At 31.9% G+C, this 17,476-nt stretch overlaps 1 protein-coding gene across 3 annotated transcripts in view; it reads right to left on the bottom strand.

Annotated features, from left to right (window-relative positions):
- LOC117337644 (WD repeat-containing protein 97-like) overlaps positions 1 to 17,476 on the bottom strand; it is a 30,213-nt gene that overhangs the window by 10,341 nt on the left and 2,396 nt on the right. Inside the window, exons 3-19 of one of the 3 annotated variants that reach the window (XM_033898729.1) lie at positions 17,265 to 17,420; positions 16,492 to 16,608; positions 15,641 to 15,793; positions 15,150 to 15,273; positions 14,384 to 14,546; positions 13,799 to 13,927; positions 13,321 to 13,496; positions 12,453 to 12,554; positions 11,793 to 12,010; positions 11,190 to 11,262; positions 10,440 to 10,622; positions 9,688 to 9,723; positions 4,204 to 4,342; positions 2,671 to 2,777; positions 1,699 to 1,846; positions 1,148 to 1,376; positions 563 to 629 (exon numbers count right to left, since the gene is read on the bottom strand). In XM_033898729.1, coding sequence (XP_033754620.1) covers positions 563 to 629; positions 1,148 to 1,376; positions 1,699 to 1,846; positions 2,671 to 2,777; positions 4,204 to 4,342; positions 9,688 to 9,723; positions 10,440 to 10,622; positions 11,190 to 11,262; positions 11,793 to 12,010; positions 12,453 to 12,554; positions 13,321 to 13,496; positions 13,799 to 13,927; positions 14,384 to 14,546; positions 15,150 to 15,273; positions 15,641 to 15,793; positions 16,492 to 16,608; positions 17,265 to 17,420 — 2,320 coding nt within the window. Of the gene's footprint in view, positions 1 to 562; positions 630 to 1,147; positions 1,377 to 1,698; positions 1,847 to 2,670; positions 2,778 to 4,203; positions 4,343 to 8,834; positions 8,862 to 9,687; positions 9,724 to 10,439; positions 10,623 to 11,189; positions 11,263 to 11,792; positions 12,011 to 12,452; positions 12,555 to 13,320; positions 13,497 to 13,798; positions 13,928 to 14,383; positions 14,547 to 15,149; positions 15,274 to 15,640; positions 15,794 to 16,491; positions 16,609 to 17,264; positions 17,421 to 17,476 lie in introns of all 3 variants that reach the window. The other 2 variants (XM_033898731.1, XM_033898732.1) reach the window with 2 other exon arrangements.

The following is a 17,476-nucleotide window of genomic DNA, read 5'->3' as shown; positions in this document are numbered from 1 at the left end:
TCAATGATAAGTCATTCATTATGGTTTCATTTAATTTTTTTTATTTAATATTTCTTTCTTTATTTTCAAGTCATTGCCTGAGAAATTTTTAAACACATATCTTTACTAATCATGAAAAAAATGTAAGTGTTCCAAAATAATGAAAAAAAGAGACATTTAAAAAAAAGGAAAACTTCTATTAAGCTAATTCAATTTTGTAAATTTTGTATTACCGCGGTAGCTCATTTCTGATATAACTGAGTGAATGAAATCTAATTACATTGTTTAATTTCATTTTTGAAACTGCAACACTTTCATAAACTTGCTCAGTTTTAACTTTTCAGTTTTTACAACCCTTTGCCTCACATATTTAAAATGTTTTGAAATAAATAAAGTTTACAAAATGTTTTCAAGTCTCCCAACTCTTAGAAAACAGAAAAACTGGCTTTGTATCTTATCCTATATCAATTTGTTAGAATGAATGATATTATAAAGCCAAGGTTTGATTATCAACAGAACGTTTACATGATTTAGGAGAAAAGTCTACATGTATATGAATCTATCCTCAAGGGAGATAACTTACCTTTCTCAATGGGACCTTTCAGTATAGCCTTGATTTTGTCTTCAGGGAACATCTCATCCTCAGGTATCTAAACAAGAACCATCATAGTAACAAAACAATTCTACAAATTACAGTCAGATGTGGGTCAAAGGTGAAAATGTAGGTCAGAGTGACCTACTTCCGATAATTAGTGACACACCACCTCATTTAGGTAAACTCATGCCCAAAGTATAAAGTTCCGAGTGACAGGCAGTATAGAAGATAGAGCCAAGAAAAGATTTGGGGCAGATGAATGGACAGACACAACACAATCCTATTATACCCTGCCCCTACCCAACCCCATTTTTTGTCAAACCTCCATTTCAAAAGTTAAAATACATATTGTATATATTAAACTATTAAAAGATGCGACTAAAACAAACTTTTGATTTCTGATATTATTATTTTCTTTTAAAAACTGTGACTAAAGTTATCAAAATATTCTGACAATTCAAATTTTACCTTGATGTGCCACAAAGCTGATATAATCACAAGTAAAAGAATCTTAAAGCGAATCAGTGTTAACATCTTGCAAATTTAAAGAATAATAATATTTAAATGTTTTACTGCGAGTCTTGGGCGATCGTAGTACATCTTCATGTAGTTCTTGAATCCATCTTCCTTCGTTTCTGGAGTTTTTCTGGGCTTCCTCTTAGCAGGTAACTGTGCATCTCTAATCTTGATCAGTTCTGCGTCCCTGGCAGCGATTTCAGCGAAGGCAGCCTGCTTCGATCTTAACTCTCGTGTGATTTCCTCCTCTTCTTCCTTGGTCAGAATATCCTCAAAGTGGTCATACCTGGGTCAAAGTAAAATCCCAAAAGTTTTCCAGGAGGGAAAAAAAAATTCAATTTGAGTTCTACTTACTTGAAGGCGAAATGGGATTTCTTGAGAAGAGTAAATTCAATTTTCAATTTGAGTTCAAAATGGAAGAAAACGCATTGACTGGGAATTGAATGGGATTTCTTGAGACAAGTAAATTCAATTTTCAATTTGAGTTCAAAATGGAAGAAAACGCATTGCCATTTCAATTGATGGAAATGTATGTAGTGCAAACTAATTCTGCCCCCAGGAAATATTCCAATATGTCTACGAAATTCCTCTATAAGAGTTCTACTTACTTGAATGCAGAATGGGATTTTTTGAGACGAGTAAATTCTCTCTTTGACAATTTTTTGACGCGCTTTTCATCAAGTTCAACGATTGGCTCAGGTTTGGGGTCCACAAACTTCATGGATACCATCTTGAACAAGTAGGTTTTTGGCAAATCTGATGTAAAATGATACAATTTTTAATAAGAAATAATTTTACAAAAGACCAAGTGGGCCTGTATCATTTGCTTGTTAAAACTCATATTACTGAAATTAATACGATCCAAGTGGGTCATTTTCAAATTCATTTTAATATTAGACATGATATTTCAAAGTAATACTTTTTTATGCAGTGATTTAAAGGAAATGTTGACATGAGACATGCGATGGACGAGATGGTCCACCTTCACTGGACAATCAATAATATACATTTTGTATTAGCAAAAACTCAAAAAAAATTCATAAGAAGTCAGAGGTCAGAGTCAGAGTATATATTTAAGCATTGAACTGTTACCAAATGGTAGTATACAGTCGATATGAATACAATTTGAGTGACAGATAAATAGAATGTCGCCCGTTAGGGCGACATGAAATATTTATCTGTTAAGCATTTCTGAAAATTCGGCAAAGAGCCCCTGTTGTGTGACGACATTGACAATTTGATTACATCGTATAGATCAAGAATAGCGCTTATAATAATTTTGTGTCCACTTCATTATTTTTATTATTAAATTACTCTCATAACTTGTGTTGCTTTATTTTTTTGTGGTGGTTTATGTAGATAAATGCCAGCATTCGAAAGCTCTCTAGACAAAATGTAACTGGCGGCCATTTTAACCTAACAGCTACAACACCTGGGGCTGTATTCCTACACTGACCGAATCACTGTAAATTGTAGTATACAGTCTCATGAATACAATTTGGTTTACTAACGACATATAGGCAAATGCAACACAGAATGTAAATATATACCCATAAACCTTATAATCACAGAATACTTACAAACTTGAAAGGGTACTCTATAGAGATGTGGTCCGATTCCAACAAGGAGGTCACCCCGCGAACTACAGAAACCAACACTATACGGCATCGTCTTCAGCTTCAGATGTCTGTATTGAGAGAAACATAGAGTAAATTATCATTCAGAAGAAGACACAAACACTTCACTGATCTGATTGTCCTACGATTCTCCCATCACTAACCTGGTTCTACAACTATATATATGTGTTAATATAATGGGACAACAAGATTAGTGGTGACTGGATATTGGTACAACCAGATTAGGGGTGACTGGATTGTGGTACAACCAGATTAGTGGTGACTGGATTGTGGTATGTCATGATTAGTGGTGACTGGATAGTGCTACAGCCAGATTAGTGGTGACTGGTAGTGGTACAGCCAGATTAGTGGTGACTGGATAGTGGTACAACCAGATTAGTGGTGACTGGTAGTGGTACAGCCAGATTAGTGGTGACTGGATAGTGGTACAACCAGATTAGTGGTGACTGGATAGTGGTACAGCCAGATTAGTGGTGACTGGATAGTGGTACAACCAGATTAGTGGTGACTGGATAGTGGTACAACCAGATTAGTGGTGACTGGATAGTGGTACAGCCAGATTAGTGGTGACTGGATAGTGGTACAACCAGATTAGTGGTGACTGGTAGTGGTACAGCCAGATTAGTAGTGGCTGGTAGTGGTACAACCAGATTAGTGGTGACTGGATTGTGGTACAACCAGATTAGTGGTGACTGGATAGTGGTACAGCCAGATTAGTGGTGACTGGATAGTGGTACAACCAGATTAGTGGTGACTGGATAGTGGTACAACCAGATTAGTGGTGACTGGATAGTGGTACAACCAGATTAGTGGTGACTGGATAGTGGTACAGCCAGATTAGTGGTGACTGGATAGTGGTACAACCAGATTAGTGGTGACTGGTAGTGGTACAACCAGATTAGTGGTGACTGGATAGTGGTACAACCATATTAGTGGTGACTGTGGTAGAGGTACAACCAGATTAGTGGTGACTGGATAGTGGTACAGCCAGATTAGTGGTGACTGGATAGTGGTACAGCCAGATTAGTGGTGACTGGATAGTGGTACAACCAGATTAGTGGTGACTGGATAGTGGTACAACCAGATTAGTGGTGACTGGATAGTGGTACAACCAGATTAGTGGTGACTGGTAGTGGTACAACTAGATTAGTGGTGGCTGGTAGAGGTACAGCCAGATAAGTGGTGACTGGATAGTGGTACAACCAGATTAGTGGTGACTCTGGTAGTGGTACAACCAGATTAGTGGTGACTGGATTGTGGTACAACAAGATTAGTGGTGACTGTGGATAGTGGTACATCAGATTAGTGGTGAGTGGATTGTGGATCAATCTATCAGCGGGCCTACAAGACTGATTTATACATGGTTGTAATTTGTTACATAATAGTTGTAAAAAAAAGTTTAATAAAATCTTAGCTCCTGCGAGAATGTAAGAACTGCAATCAAGAAAATAAATACACATGTCCAACGTCCAGTACCTTATAAGGTTATTCTGTTCATCCCAGATCCTGATTGACCCGTCCAGACTGGACGATGCATACAGCTTCATTCTCTGACAGCTGGTCAAGCCTGTTATTGTATCGATGTGGTCATCATCTGGTTTATGTTCGAACAGGTCTGAAAATCATACAGAAAGCCTCCTTCAGATTTGTTACAATGTATTATCTATTCAAGGTCTCATTTTTTCGCCATGTTACATTGTGGAATATTTCTGCTTCAGTCATGATAATAAATAAATAAATAAATACTGTGTAAATAAATTCATACAATGTAAATAAAATGCTAAAATGTAAATAAATAAATACAATTAGAATTAATAAACATATAAAAAGATAAATTTCTGCTTCAGTGACGATATAAGATCGATCACCAACAATTACATAAAACAATAGATTTTTAATGTTTCATCTCCATTCCATTGTTTTTCATAGGAATATATTACAAATACATTTATTAAAACACTTCTGTATAAACATAAAAACATATTTCCATACCATAAGTTTCAATTTTCATTTGCTGACTACAAACTATATTTTAATTACTTTATGTATCATATTTTCTTAATTTCAAATTTGAATAAATTTGATATTAAATCTAAATTAATTACAAGAAAATTTGATTATTGAATACTAAAACACAAACACCATCGGAAGGATTCTTGCTATATTTCTATTTGGTATTTAGCTGCCATACTGAAGCAGAAATAGTTTCAAAAATATTTCATTAGCTAAGAATGAGACCTATTTTTATTAGATTTATGCAATAGTTTTTTCATACATATATTTTTGCTTATTTCTTCAAAACTGAGTTTTTCCAAAATTAAAAATGTTTACAACAAAAATATGTATACAAGTCTATCATTTCACTTAAAACCCCCCCAAATTCCTCAGGATTAGATATCATCTAAAAATGTTTGTCAGTTTTTTTCATTGAATTTTATAAGGCCATAAGAAAGGTAGGTAGGTATTTTTTTGACTGTACATTTAAAATAAATATATGTTAATGAAATATATATATACATGTATGAGGATGTTCAGAACCTAAACTTAGCAGTGTTTCGGGTATGCACAAATATTAAGGTTTTGTTACAGAAACAGAAACTTTTTTTTGTCCTGTATATAAAAATATCTTAGTATACATGTAAATGTTGAAACATTTTCCACAAATAATTTCCAAATCACACTTTTTTCTGGACCAATTAATTCTATCCAAATAAACCCCAAATATTAAACAAATAGTAGTAGCTTTATAAAAGATTTGTCAAAGTATCTGACAGTACATGTATATACTTGTTATCAGCACAAATGTAATCCATAAATAAAAAAAAAAAACAAATCTAATAGAAATCAAAAAAAAATTTAAATAAAATTATAATAACACAGAGACATAAAAGATACACATATAACTGAAAAATATAATTAATGAAAATTCTGAAATTTTAAATCAAAATGATTTAAATACAAAGTTATAAAAAGAATTAAAATCTGAATAACGTATACTACAAAGGATATATTTATATATATATATATTTACATAACTAATGATCAACATTAAATTAATTATAATCATACATGTATTTCCATGGAGTTTTAAAATCAAAATAAGCAGTCGGTTTGGAAGGTTCTAAAGCTCAATTTTTAAAAAAAAATATGTTTAAATGATAAATCACAATACAGCCAAAACAATTCAAAGTTTGTCAGATTCAATATCATAATTATTTTTTTAAATATATTTTTCATTTCATTTACATGTTTATTTCATTATTTTTTCATGGATCTGATCTTTAATTTTTGTTGTTGTTGTTGTTGTTTGTTGGTACAATTCAAATACATGTACATGTATAAATATTGGTGAAAACATTTGTTTTAGTACATGTTCAAAAGCTACAACCAACCAAATGACCCCTTACAGCAGAATACAGTTAAATGATGTTAGGTAGGAATATTCCACAGAGAGATCAGTATGGAAGACGATCCATTGTTCAAATAAGTTTTGTTATTTGCAACACACAAGTAAGTCATTAAGTTTTTGACAATATGACTGAGGAATGACTGTAGAGCTAAAAAAGTCAATGTATTATAAATCTTCTGTCTCATAGACTGGGAAAATCAAGTTGTAGACCATACTACGAACAGAATAAAACTTGAAGGGATTATCAAGTTTCTTTGCTGAATACTCATGGCTTTTCACAGAAATTCTCAATTCTTGCAGAGTAACATGTTTTTCTATCAATTTTAAAGTTTACTCAGCTTTCTATCCACTGTCTAAAAATCAGATGTACTAGATCTTATTCATTCACAAGATTTTCGAATAAAAATTGTATATTAATATTGTTCTCAGAGTATGACAGATTTCAACATGACATATTTTAAAAGAGGACCATTAATGTAGGTAAAACATTTTAATTGACACGAGACACATATAAGCAAAAAGCAGAAAAGTTTATCATTATGCATTAATTTGTAATTTACGTTTTAATCTATGCTTCAAAATCCATTAATATGTATAATTATTGTTAATGAATCTACATGAATATAAAGGCTTATAATCATGGAGACTAATGTTTGTAGATATCACTCAAATAAAACCATTAATATTTCAATCACTCAAATACGTATCCATTCAGTTAAAATCACCCATGCATACACATTATCCAATACACTGCTATCATGTATATAGTATAAGCAGTTATTTTGATATGAAATATCATAAAGCTGTTATTTTTGTCACAGTTATACAAAACATTAATAAAAATATTTCTTTTAATTTTCAATTTTAAGCATGAGCATGTTTCAGCAACACATAGACACTTTACTTACATTCCTGCTTTTTATCACCATTTGTACCTACACAGGTATATATTGTGTTGAATTCTTGAAAATAACTGACATTAAAATGTATGCAGTGAAAACAAGAATTTCACAGAAATATGTCTCGCTGCCCTCGGTTTGACTTTCTTCAATGATTATGAAAATAAAGGATTTGGTGAGCAAAAAAAAAAAAAAAAAAAATGCATTATTACACTTAAATGGTAATATGCTAATATGTCAGTAGGTAACATATATATACATGTACATGTAAACTTCTTCTCAGGATTAAGTAATTCTGAAAATATGTCAGTAATTCTGTATATAAGTAGTGTAAATATGCAGACACATAAAGTGTGTTTCTGTGTGAATTGTATTTATTCTGTGTATTGAAATAAAGTGTTCTCCCCTTTTTCACCTAAGCGTTGACTTATGACCTATTTTATTACAATTCCTTTGTTCATATTAATTAGCATCAAAGAATAAATTATCAATGCAGTTAACGATTTGATGAAAAAAAACAAAAGCAAAAAAACAAGGAAAAAAATGAAAAAAAAATGTAAAAACTGAAAAGATAACAATAATAAAAAAAAAAATAAAAAAAGGGGTATAGGAACAAAAAAAAGCAAAAAAAAAATAAAAAAAAAAAACAAAAAAAAAACAAACAAAAAAAGCACATCAATGAAAAGAAAACATAAAGAAGAAAAAAACAGCCTCATTCCCACACATTTAAAAAAAATATATCATAGAATCAAGAATGACTTGTTATTGTATTAATCCATAGTAACATGAGATGAACAAGCAAAAAATACACATCCATAATTATATATACAAATATAGATACTGAAAAGATAAGTGTTAATATTGTATTCCATAAGGCTACAAAGTGAGGATACATTTTATGATTCCTGAAAGCCAGTATTAATAGTACCGTAAAATGGGTTTTTCATTTTTTTTTTTTTTTTTTACAACAAATCAAATCATACCATTTTGATCAAACATGAGATATCTTTTAGCTGTGTCATTTTTTTGCATTAAATGAAGTATTAAAATACATAAATCATATTAGCATCAAAGACACATGTTTTTTTTCTTATGCATATTACCACAGAGCTGTACATGAAATGGCACCACATGTACATGTACAGTAGGAAGTACGAACTGAAGCATTATCAGTTCTAGCAGATTTTGAAAGAACTCTTACTCTATTAAGATTTTTTTAGTTTTTGTCATGTATACTGCCCCTGTCCAAAATATCTAAATCATTAATAAAGTGAGATTTACAACTTTTGTGTCTTCTATATCTCTGATTTGAGCTGAAGTTTCAAACCAAGGGGAGATAAGCATGGAAGAACTGAGCTGTGCAATTCTTTACAAAAATTAAGGGGCAGGTAGCCAGTGAATTTGCCATATAAAATTACGTTGAATGTTAGAAAAATTGGCAACAGACCCATTTTACAGCATTTTAATTTGAAATAATATAAAAATACAGAACATTGAATGTCTGTATACTATCATAATATTGCATTGTGCTTGTTAGAATATTAATAGAAACTCGAACATCCTTATGAAAATAATACTGGATGTTCCAATAACTGATAGAATACTAGTAGAAATTTTAATATTCGTTGTATATATGAAATAAAATATTGAATGTGCTTGTTAGAAAATTAAAAGAATCTCAAAAAACTGTAGCATGGATATTATTTTGTAGTAGAACTAATTGTGTCTGGCAATACTAAGATATAGATTCTTTATTAATATTTTATTTTTTCACAGTAAAGATGTGCAGAAAGTTCCACCTGTTTCTTTCTTGGGCATACTGAATACTGCAAAAGTTATACATATAATGATAAAATCATGGTATTTCTGGATTAAAAACTTGTGTCGCTGAAATATGAAACATCAATCTTTTCATTAATGATTAATATTTTTTTTATCTTTTGTCTTTAATTATTCTTTTCATTTTTCTTACTTTTTTTCAATATTTTAAAATATTTTTAATGATGATGTTACTATTCCATGTTCTGCATGACAAGTACATTTAATTTAACATCCTCGCAGTATTTTCCATATGCTGCTATGTAACAAACTACTCATGTACATTAACAGAAAAATGATAGAGCTACTTTATGATTTTATCTTTTTATGTCATTTTTCAAAAAATATATATAAATCAACAAACAAATATGTTTCTTTCATATTACTTATATACAATATTCTTTTATCAAGTCATGATTTTTTTTTATCAAAATCTATATTTTCACCCAGGAAATGTGAATTATCCAGTTCAAATTTCAAGGATTGAAACTTTTTTATAGGGAAATCTTCATAAGAAAATCATCATTATTTTCAATAATTATGCATGAAGGTTGCATCTGTAAGTCCTTATATCAATCAAAGAAGTTCCTGAAGACAAAAATCTCAAAAAGATGGAGGCATGTGAAAACCATTCACTTGACATATAAAAACTGTGTATTGCAACCAACCACCATATGCTGTGTGCCATTGTCACAGGTGATACAGGGGAGGTAATCAAACAAAAGGGAGATAATTGCTATACAGGGGAAGTAATTCAAGTTTTACATGGTGAAAAGTCACATAAACTGTGTATATAAAACAGTGTGTTATCCTTCCTTGACAAGTGTCACTTACTAGAGTGAATAAGTTTGGTCGATTCCGAACTGTTATCTAAAAAAGTATTCAAAACACACTTCAGCATCTCTGGCATTGAAGCATGAATCTTTTTTAGAATTAGCTCCAAGACTTCAGAATCTTGTGTCAATAATTGTCCAGATTGAGAATATCATGATTAATAATTTCAGTAAAGTCTCATGTAAAAATATTCCTTGATATTAGAAACAACGACTGCTAGCCAATACAATTTCTAAATCTGTCTTCATAACTTTAAAACAAAGAGTTAAAATAAATGTCTTTATAAGACAAATGCATTTATTAGGTTAATTATGGCATGTATAGAATTTAGAGGAGGCTTATCAAAGGAAAAAAAATGAAAGCTGTATTTTCAAAGTTTCTTTGAAACATTTCAACTAAACACCAAAACAATTTGTAATGCTTTAAACTTACAGCTATTTTCTAAAGCTTGTTTTATAAGTATTAAGACACATGTACCCAAGTGCATAAATAAATGTTTTCAGAAGACCGAGATTCTAAAATTTTCTCAATGAACCTCTAATGATTTCTAGCTAGTACACTACATATTCATTATAAAACCAATATCCAAAAATAGAAATACTAAAAAAAAAGGTTCAATAAAACATTTAATCTATTAAAAACCAACAAATCTATAAACCAAGCTAAATTACTACATAAAAATTTCTAAGAAAAAAAAAAAAAAAAAATACTGAAATGTTGTTAAAAAAGATTTGTCTCCATCTCATACTTACTTCTATCCTTGAGATTGTATATAACGATACTGTACGTGGCAGTAGAGTGATCCTGAAATGCTACGCATAGATTTGTCTTCAGCATCGTCATGTGGACGGGCGTGTGTTTACAGTAGAACAGTAATAGCGGAGCTAGTGCCTCCTGGGCATACGGATATAGGCGCCAAACTTTTATGATGTTATCTGAGAGAAAAATGTTACATAAATAAAAGTAAAAAATAACTACATGAAAGAACACAAAAATTACTGTATATTATGACTTTCTTATGATGGCTGGGAATGGACTTCATAAAAAACAAATATTGCATTAAAACAAAATACCTATTGCAAGTGTACGAAATATTATTGTGTCAGAACAAAAAATTATTGTGTCAGAACAAATTATCATTGTGTTCCGAAGAAATATTATTGTATTCAAAGGAAATATGATGATTATATCAAATATACAATAGTATTTTTGCTCAAATACAATAATTTTCTTACACCATACCTTCTTGGAAAAGCTGATAAGATTTTTTTAGACTTTCCTTAATAAAAACTATCACCGGAGTTACTATCAAAGTTCATCTTCTAATATAAAATTTTTCACTAATATCAATGTACTATTTTGATAATTTCTGGATCATACTGTAATGACCCAAGTGATTTTATTATGAATATACTCATTGGTTCATTAAAAGTTGATGTGTATATTTCAGCCAATAGCTACATAGCTATAATGATTGACACCTGTAGTGATAAAAGACTTACCCTTCCCTGCAGAAATAAGCTGATCCTCCTTGGAGTTGGCTATCATGCTCAGCACACCCTTCACACCGTGGGCCTAGACACACAATGAGATTTTATAGACACATATGACTTACCTGTATATATATTATATAACATCAAAAATAATTTTATGAAGATCTATGTTTTACAGAAACAGCAAAATAGATATTAATGAGTAAACCAAACAATAAATACAACTAGGAATTGATAAAACTGTGAAAATATGAATGAAAGATCTTTGGATAAGTATACAAAGACAATAGGACCAGGCGTTCCAAAATCAAAAGCATATAATTAGCATCTTCATTGTCAAAACAAATCATACAAATCTAGGTCATATCCAGGTAAAAGTTCCAAGTCTTAGAGGAACTAAAATTTAGAAGGAATAATTTGTTTACCTCAGAAAAATTATTTCCCCCCTTTCTTTTGGCTCAGAAATATCAGCTGTCAGTTGATAAACATACTCTTTCTCAGAGCAACTTAGCTTGCATTAGTCTGAAATTATTTGTGTTTTATTTTTTATTCTAGTGTTCAATAAAGTTGGTTTGTTATAATAATACAATCAAATGATGGCCATGCACTCACATCAATTTGGAATTCCACATCACCCGTCTCAAAGTTGAAGACACAGATGTAGCCGTCCTTCCGACCCCCGAGGAGGATGGTGCGATTGTTAGAGACGGGCTCCTCTGAGTCAGTAGCTTGGTTGATGCTCTTCGTGGCAAGGCCACGACGAAATGCTGCCCACGCATCACTCTTGAAGTCAGGCACGTACTCGTAGATCAGGAGGTAATTACATGCTTCTGTTGGGTCAAAGGTCAAGAGTCATAAATGAAACAGTTTGAAAACATCAGAGGTCAAGTTTGAAAAAATAATTGTTTATTATCATATTACCACTTCAGGAGGAGGAGGCTTTTAAAATCTTAAATACTTCCTCTTAGGTTACTCACATGGTGATTAGAAGATTTTTTTTTTAAAAAGCAACTGATTTCCAACTTTAAAACAAAAAAAATAACCACACATCTTAAAACAGGGATAGTTTTGGAGTGAAATTGGGGGATTAATCTGATTTTTACCCATAGTTTTGCTGAAATCTCTTTATAATTTTTGAATTGTTCCAGATTATACAGGAAGATCCCATCCAATCAGAATCTTCGAAACTCTAATATCCTCCCATAGCACAGATAGAAATCTGAGTTCTTCTGTCAGAGAAAGACAATCTTGAAATTAAAAGTATAAAAGTACCTCTGGGGTTTGAACATTTCCATACAGCCTCCACCTGAGCGGGATTGACGTCGGTCCGACATTTATAGATGTCCCCATTCCCAACAACTGTAAATAACTTCTCTGTAAATGAAATAAAAAATGTTAATTAAGACACTGAAATCAATGATATATTTAATCATTTCCTGATTTGGTTCAGAATACATGTACTGTAAACTCTGTTTAAACTGGATTCTGTCAATCTGGAAATCTGTATACACAGACATGTATAAGATTTTAATTCCAACCAAGATCATTTTGACTGGCTACAATTTGGAATTCTCTACAGAGACCATCCACACATATGTTTGTTCCCTGGGGATGAATTTTGAACTGATATAGAATGCTATTTATTCATTCTATAAAAGTGATATTTTTCACTAGTGAAAAATATCACTTTTGCTGATTTGACCAATCAAACTAATTATTATGTGGCTAATATTTTGATATTTTTCACTCGTGCTGCGCACTCGTGAAAAATATCAAAATATTAGCCCTACTCGTGAAATATATTTGGTATTACTGAAGACACTGTTAGATATCCTCTATATATCTACACTACTGCATTACCCCCTAATCCTATAATAAATCTATTTGTTGACTATGAAAACACCTATTGGAACACCTGTATTTATAAAGAAATTTGGTGGTTCAAATAATATATTGTTCAAATTTATCTTTTTTTTTCCCATGTTACTAAGTGTATAAATACTTTTTTCATGATTTTGAATATGTCATTGTCACCTGGGCTCCGAGGATGACACATTGTGTGTGGACTTATATAATATCAGTACTTGAAGGAAACACATTAATTGTGTAGTATTATGGGATACATTTTATACAATTTTACCTTCAGCGACGGCATAGGCAGCATCAACAATCCCAACCGATGGATCCAACAAGAGTGTCGTCATCACATCTCCACTAGGTGGCGTTATCAACCTGATACTACAGTCTCGGCTCACAACAAGAGAACGGATCGGGTAAAATGGATGTGTCGTCTGCTTGATGCTATTTACTCTTTGGCTGCAAAATATCAAGTACATAGATTATGGTAATTTTTCTTTAAGAAATATTACCTGATTTTGATTGGACAGTGTATACACAGATAGCATGCTCAAGTTGGGCCAGATATTAATTGAGATATCATAACTCATAACATCACAATGGTGTTATTTCCTTCGTGTCTTACAATTTTTAAGATGCATAAGGATAGTTGTTTTACATGTCACAGGTCAGCTATGTGGGAAAACCTGATGTAACTTGGTTTGCAATTATTGAAAAAATCAATGAAGATGAAATTTAAACTATTTTTAGAAATCACTCACCCAATGGCTGTAAAGATGTTGTAGAGATGCTGGATCTTCCACAAGTCCACTTGTTTATTGGCATAGGTAAAGAACACATCGTAGTTCAGCTCTGCAACTAACCCATCAACAGCAGTTTCCAATGTTGCTCTGAAAAGATAACAGTCAGTTATTTAACGTGACGTTTCTTAAAGTCTTGAAATATACATTATGTTCAAAAAGCTCTTTAACACATTTTCAAATTTTGTCAACTTTCAGGGTTTTCTGAGGGCTTTTTTTGGCCAATCAAGGGCCCTGTTGAAATTATTTCATATAAAGACAAATTCACAAAATCTGCAGTCAATACTCCTGAAAATTTCATCCAAATTCACCAAATTAGAATGTTCTTCCAAAAATGAGACAAAAAAGCCATAATCCACACAAGTGAAAAAAAACAAATTTATAATCATTAACTGATAATATGTAAGGTATTTTAGGTCATATTAAATAAATCTATTGTCCTTTCATTGAAGATTTGGTGTTTTAAAAAATTGGATGATAAACAAATAATTTGGTGATTGTTGCTTATCTTAATTGATCATTTAGAAAATTTATAAAAAAGAATACCTGTCCATCTCATCACATGAGTCGAGGTTCCACACACGGATTGTGCAGTCGTAGCTGGCTGAGATCACCGCCGGACCCTCCGGATAGATGGTGAGGATGTTCACACACTGAGTATGTCCAACAAAAACCATCTTCAGAAACCACTCGCCGTCCCAAACTTTAACTGGGGAAAAAACAGCAAAAATGCCAATAATTTTCAAAACACTATGAATTTGACTAACAGTTCTAAAGAGGAAGTTTTTAAAGGCATACAGGGTTGCCACCTCTCGCGTCCTCGATGGGAGACTCGTGATATTGAAAGCTTTCTCCCAAGCAGACCTGTCTCACGTGACTAGAGACAAAATCTCACGGTTTTCAAAATATTCTCCCTCTAAATCACGCTAAACCATTATTGAAAATCACTACACAAAACTAGTTTTATGTCATTAAAATGTCGCCGCGCTAAATCTCCCACTTTAAATAATCCCTTGGTGGGAGATCTCCCACTTCGGCATCTCAAGAGGATGGCAACCCTGAGCAGAACATGTATCTTTTGTAACCAGTTAAACTACTGGTAGTAAAGTAACCATTTTGGCTCACTAGGTTCTGATGTTGGATAATTTGAATTTACATTGAAGTTTTTGAAATCTCAATAATATCATTATCCAATAAGTCTCACAGAAAATGTACAATTTTTTTTTATAGATATATACCCTCTCCAGCTAGTTTTTTTAGCCCTGTACATTACAATATGAGACCTATTAGAAGTTTAATAGCGTAGACTTACTCGTTCCGTCCAGGGCTCCTGTTATTAGATATTTGAGGGGGTTGAAGTAGGTCAATGCCGTAATGAGTCTTTCGTGTAGGTCTCTTTTATGGATGAGCTCTTTACCCTCAAACACATTGTAGCACTAAAAACAAACAGGACAAACATCTGATTACATACATTCCAAGGTTTTGCCAGACAGAAAACAAAAAATTAATAAATCACATTAATAATTTTGCCAACTCTATTTCTACTTTCCATGTTTTTATTTTGTTTTTTGTTTTCTTCCTGAAAGGGCAAAGTCAAGGTGAAATTTGCAATTATTTTTACAGAAAATTTCTGACAAGTGATTCACTAGTTTATTTCTATGATAAAATCTACAATATACTTTGTTAACTGTTTCAGGAAGATATCTCTGAATAATTATTTAGTAATTGATACATTTCATCAAGCTGCCTGATAATTAACAATCATTTTCATGTTGTTTAGAGTTTTTTACAGCAACAACGTACCACTATGCCTGTGTTTTTCGAGAGATAACATTTCTGCATTCGACTGGCCGTCTCTTCAAGGACTATATGACGAAACGTTTTGTCATCGTTGTATCTGATCTTCGTCATTTTGCGGGGAATCAGATGCCTTGCTCCATACCTGAATGCCCAACACTGTAAAAAAGAAAGTAATTTACATCTATATATAATATCTAATTTTACCATGTACATGTAGTAACAGTAATTTTAATTTTTAATCTTTAAGAATTGAAGTAGCAGAAGCCCCTTCTAAATGACAATATTGAAGTAGATAAGACACCTACAATCTGAAATCATAATTTGTGACAATTTGATTTCTAAAATTAGAGGGAAAAAACTTGTTGCTGAAAAGGATGTGACTAAACCCTAGGTTGCTGCATAGCAGTATTTGTTTGTTATAGAATTGAATTAAATGCATTTTTTTTTTTTTCATTTGTGATCAATTTTTGTTTACTCGATTTTATAGTCGGATGGCATGTAATGTTTAATACCCTTGGTGGTCCTTCTGTCATAATTACATTTCCACTCATTAACTCTTTAACAGATACAAATATAGAATCCTAGTTTGGTATGTGGTTAGATAATGATAATATGCAGGTCAAGTTCTGTAAATGGTAGATTAATTTTTTTTTTCCCCAGAATTATGGCTATTTAACTTTAAGACCTTTAAGTAAAATTTTCACAAACACCGCAGAACCAAAACGGGAGATCCTTGAATAACCCCAGTCTCTTTGGTTAATGGTGAGGCATTTGTGTTGTTCTGACATCTCTATATTGTTAATCTTTATATACTGGTATTGATAAAATCTTTACATCACGTAACAACACCTTACCACCATAAACCCGGGCCCTATGGTGATAAATTCTTGGGTACTCTGGTTGTACGTGGCCAGGTTGATTTTACACGGTACTCTTGCTTGGGATATAATCTCAAACTCAGAGTTCATCAGCTGCAAAATCAAACAAGAAATATAAAATAAAATATTAATAATTGTTCACTTCAGATTTTCAGACAAAATGGCTAAGACATTCCTTTCATCGGAAATTATGACAAAAAGGAATAAAATGTATAAGATTGATACCAGTGGGCCATTTATAGAAGTAAACAATTAATTTCATATTAAAGATTTCTTCTCTAAATGAAGAAAAAAAAGTTCTAATATTTTGACTATATCTGACCAAAATTTACTTTTAGCCTTTATCATTCAATACACGTTGTCAGATGTTTCATCAAAAGACAGTGGAGATCAAGTCAGTGCAAACATGGACTCTAAAAGATAGCATTATAATTAAGGGGATTTGAAAATAGTTTGATCTGAATGCAAATCTCCAAATTTCTGAAAGCCTGACCTGCAAGCTGGTTTGTGCTGTTCACAAATGACCAATTCTAGAAATTTTAAAAATATGGTTACAATTTTTTTTTATTGGTTTGGATGAGGCCCTTATGCCTTATTTTCGAAAAGAAAATTTGTGAAACAGGGTGGAAATTTTGTATGCACTGCAATTGTTTTGGGGGTGTGGCTTAAATATGAAATAATTTCAATTGGAAATGATGGCCATTATCAGCCTAAAATTCACAAAGAAAAAGCCCATGGGTTATACTTACAAAAAGTTCATCTTGTTCACTGATCCATCCAACATATTGTTTTGTGTGTTTACAATGAACAAGATTATCAATGGGTTCTTCTGGGATGTAAGATTCCTTTTTACGACCATCTTCTAAGAACACTCGGATGTTTTTTCCATCTGTCGTGACATATTCCTATATAACGAAGACAAAAGTAAAACCATAATTTAAATTTGAGTTGAAACAATTGG

The sequence above is a fragment of the Pecten maximus genome, chromosome 11, assembly GCF_902652985.1.
Source record: "Pecten maximus chromosome 11, xPecMax1.1, whole genome shotgun sequence".
NCBI lineage: Eukaryota > Metazoa > Mollusca > Bivalvia > Pectinida > Pectinidae > Pecten > Pecten maximus.
Note: the sequence above shows the minus strand (reverse complement) of the source record. Positions and strands in the feature narration are given on the sequence as shown.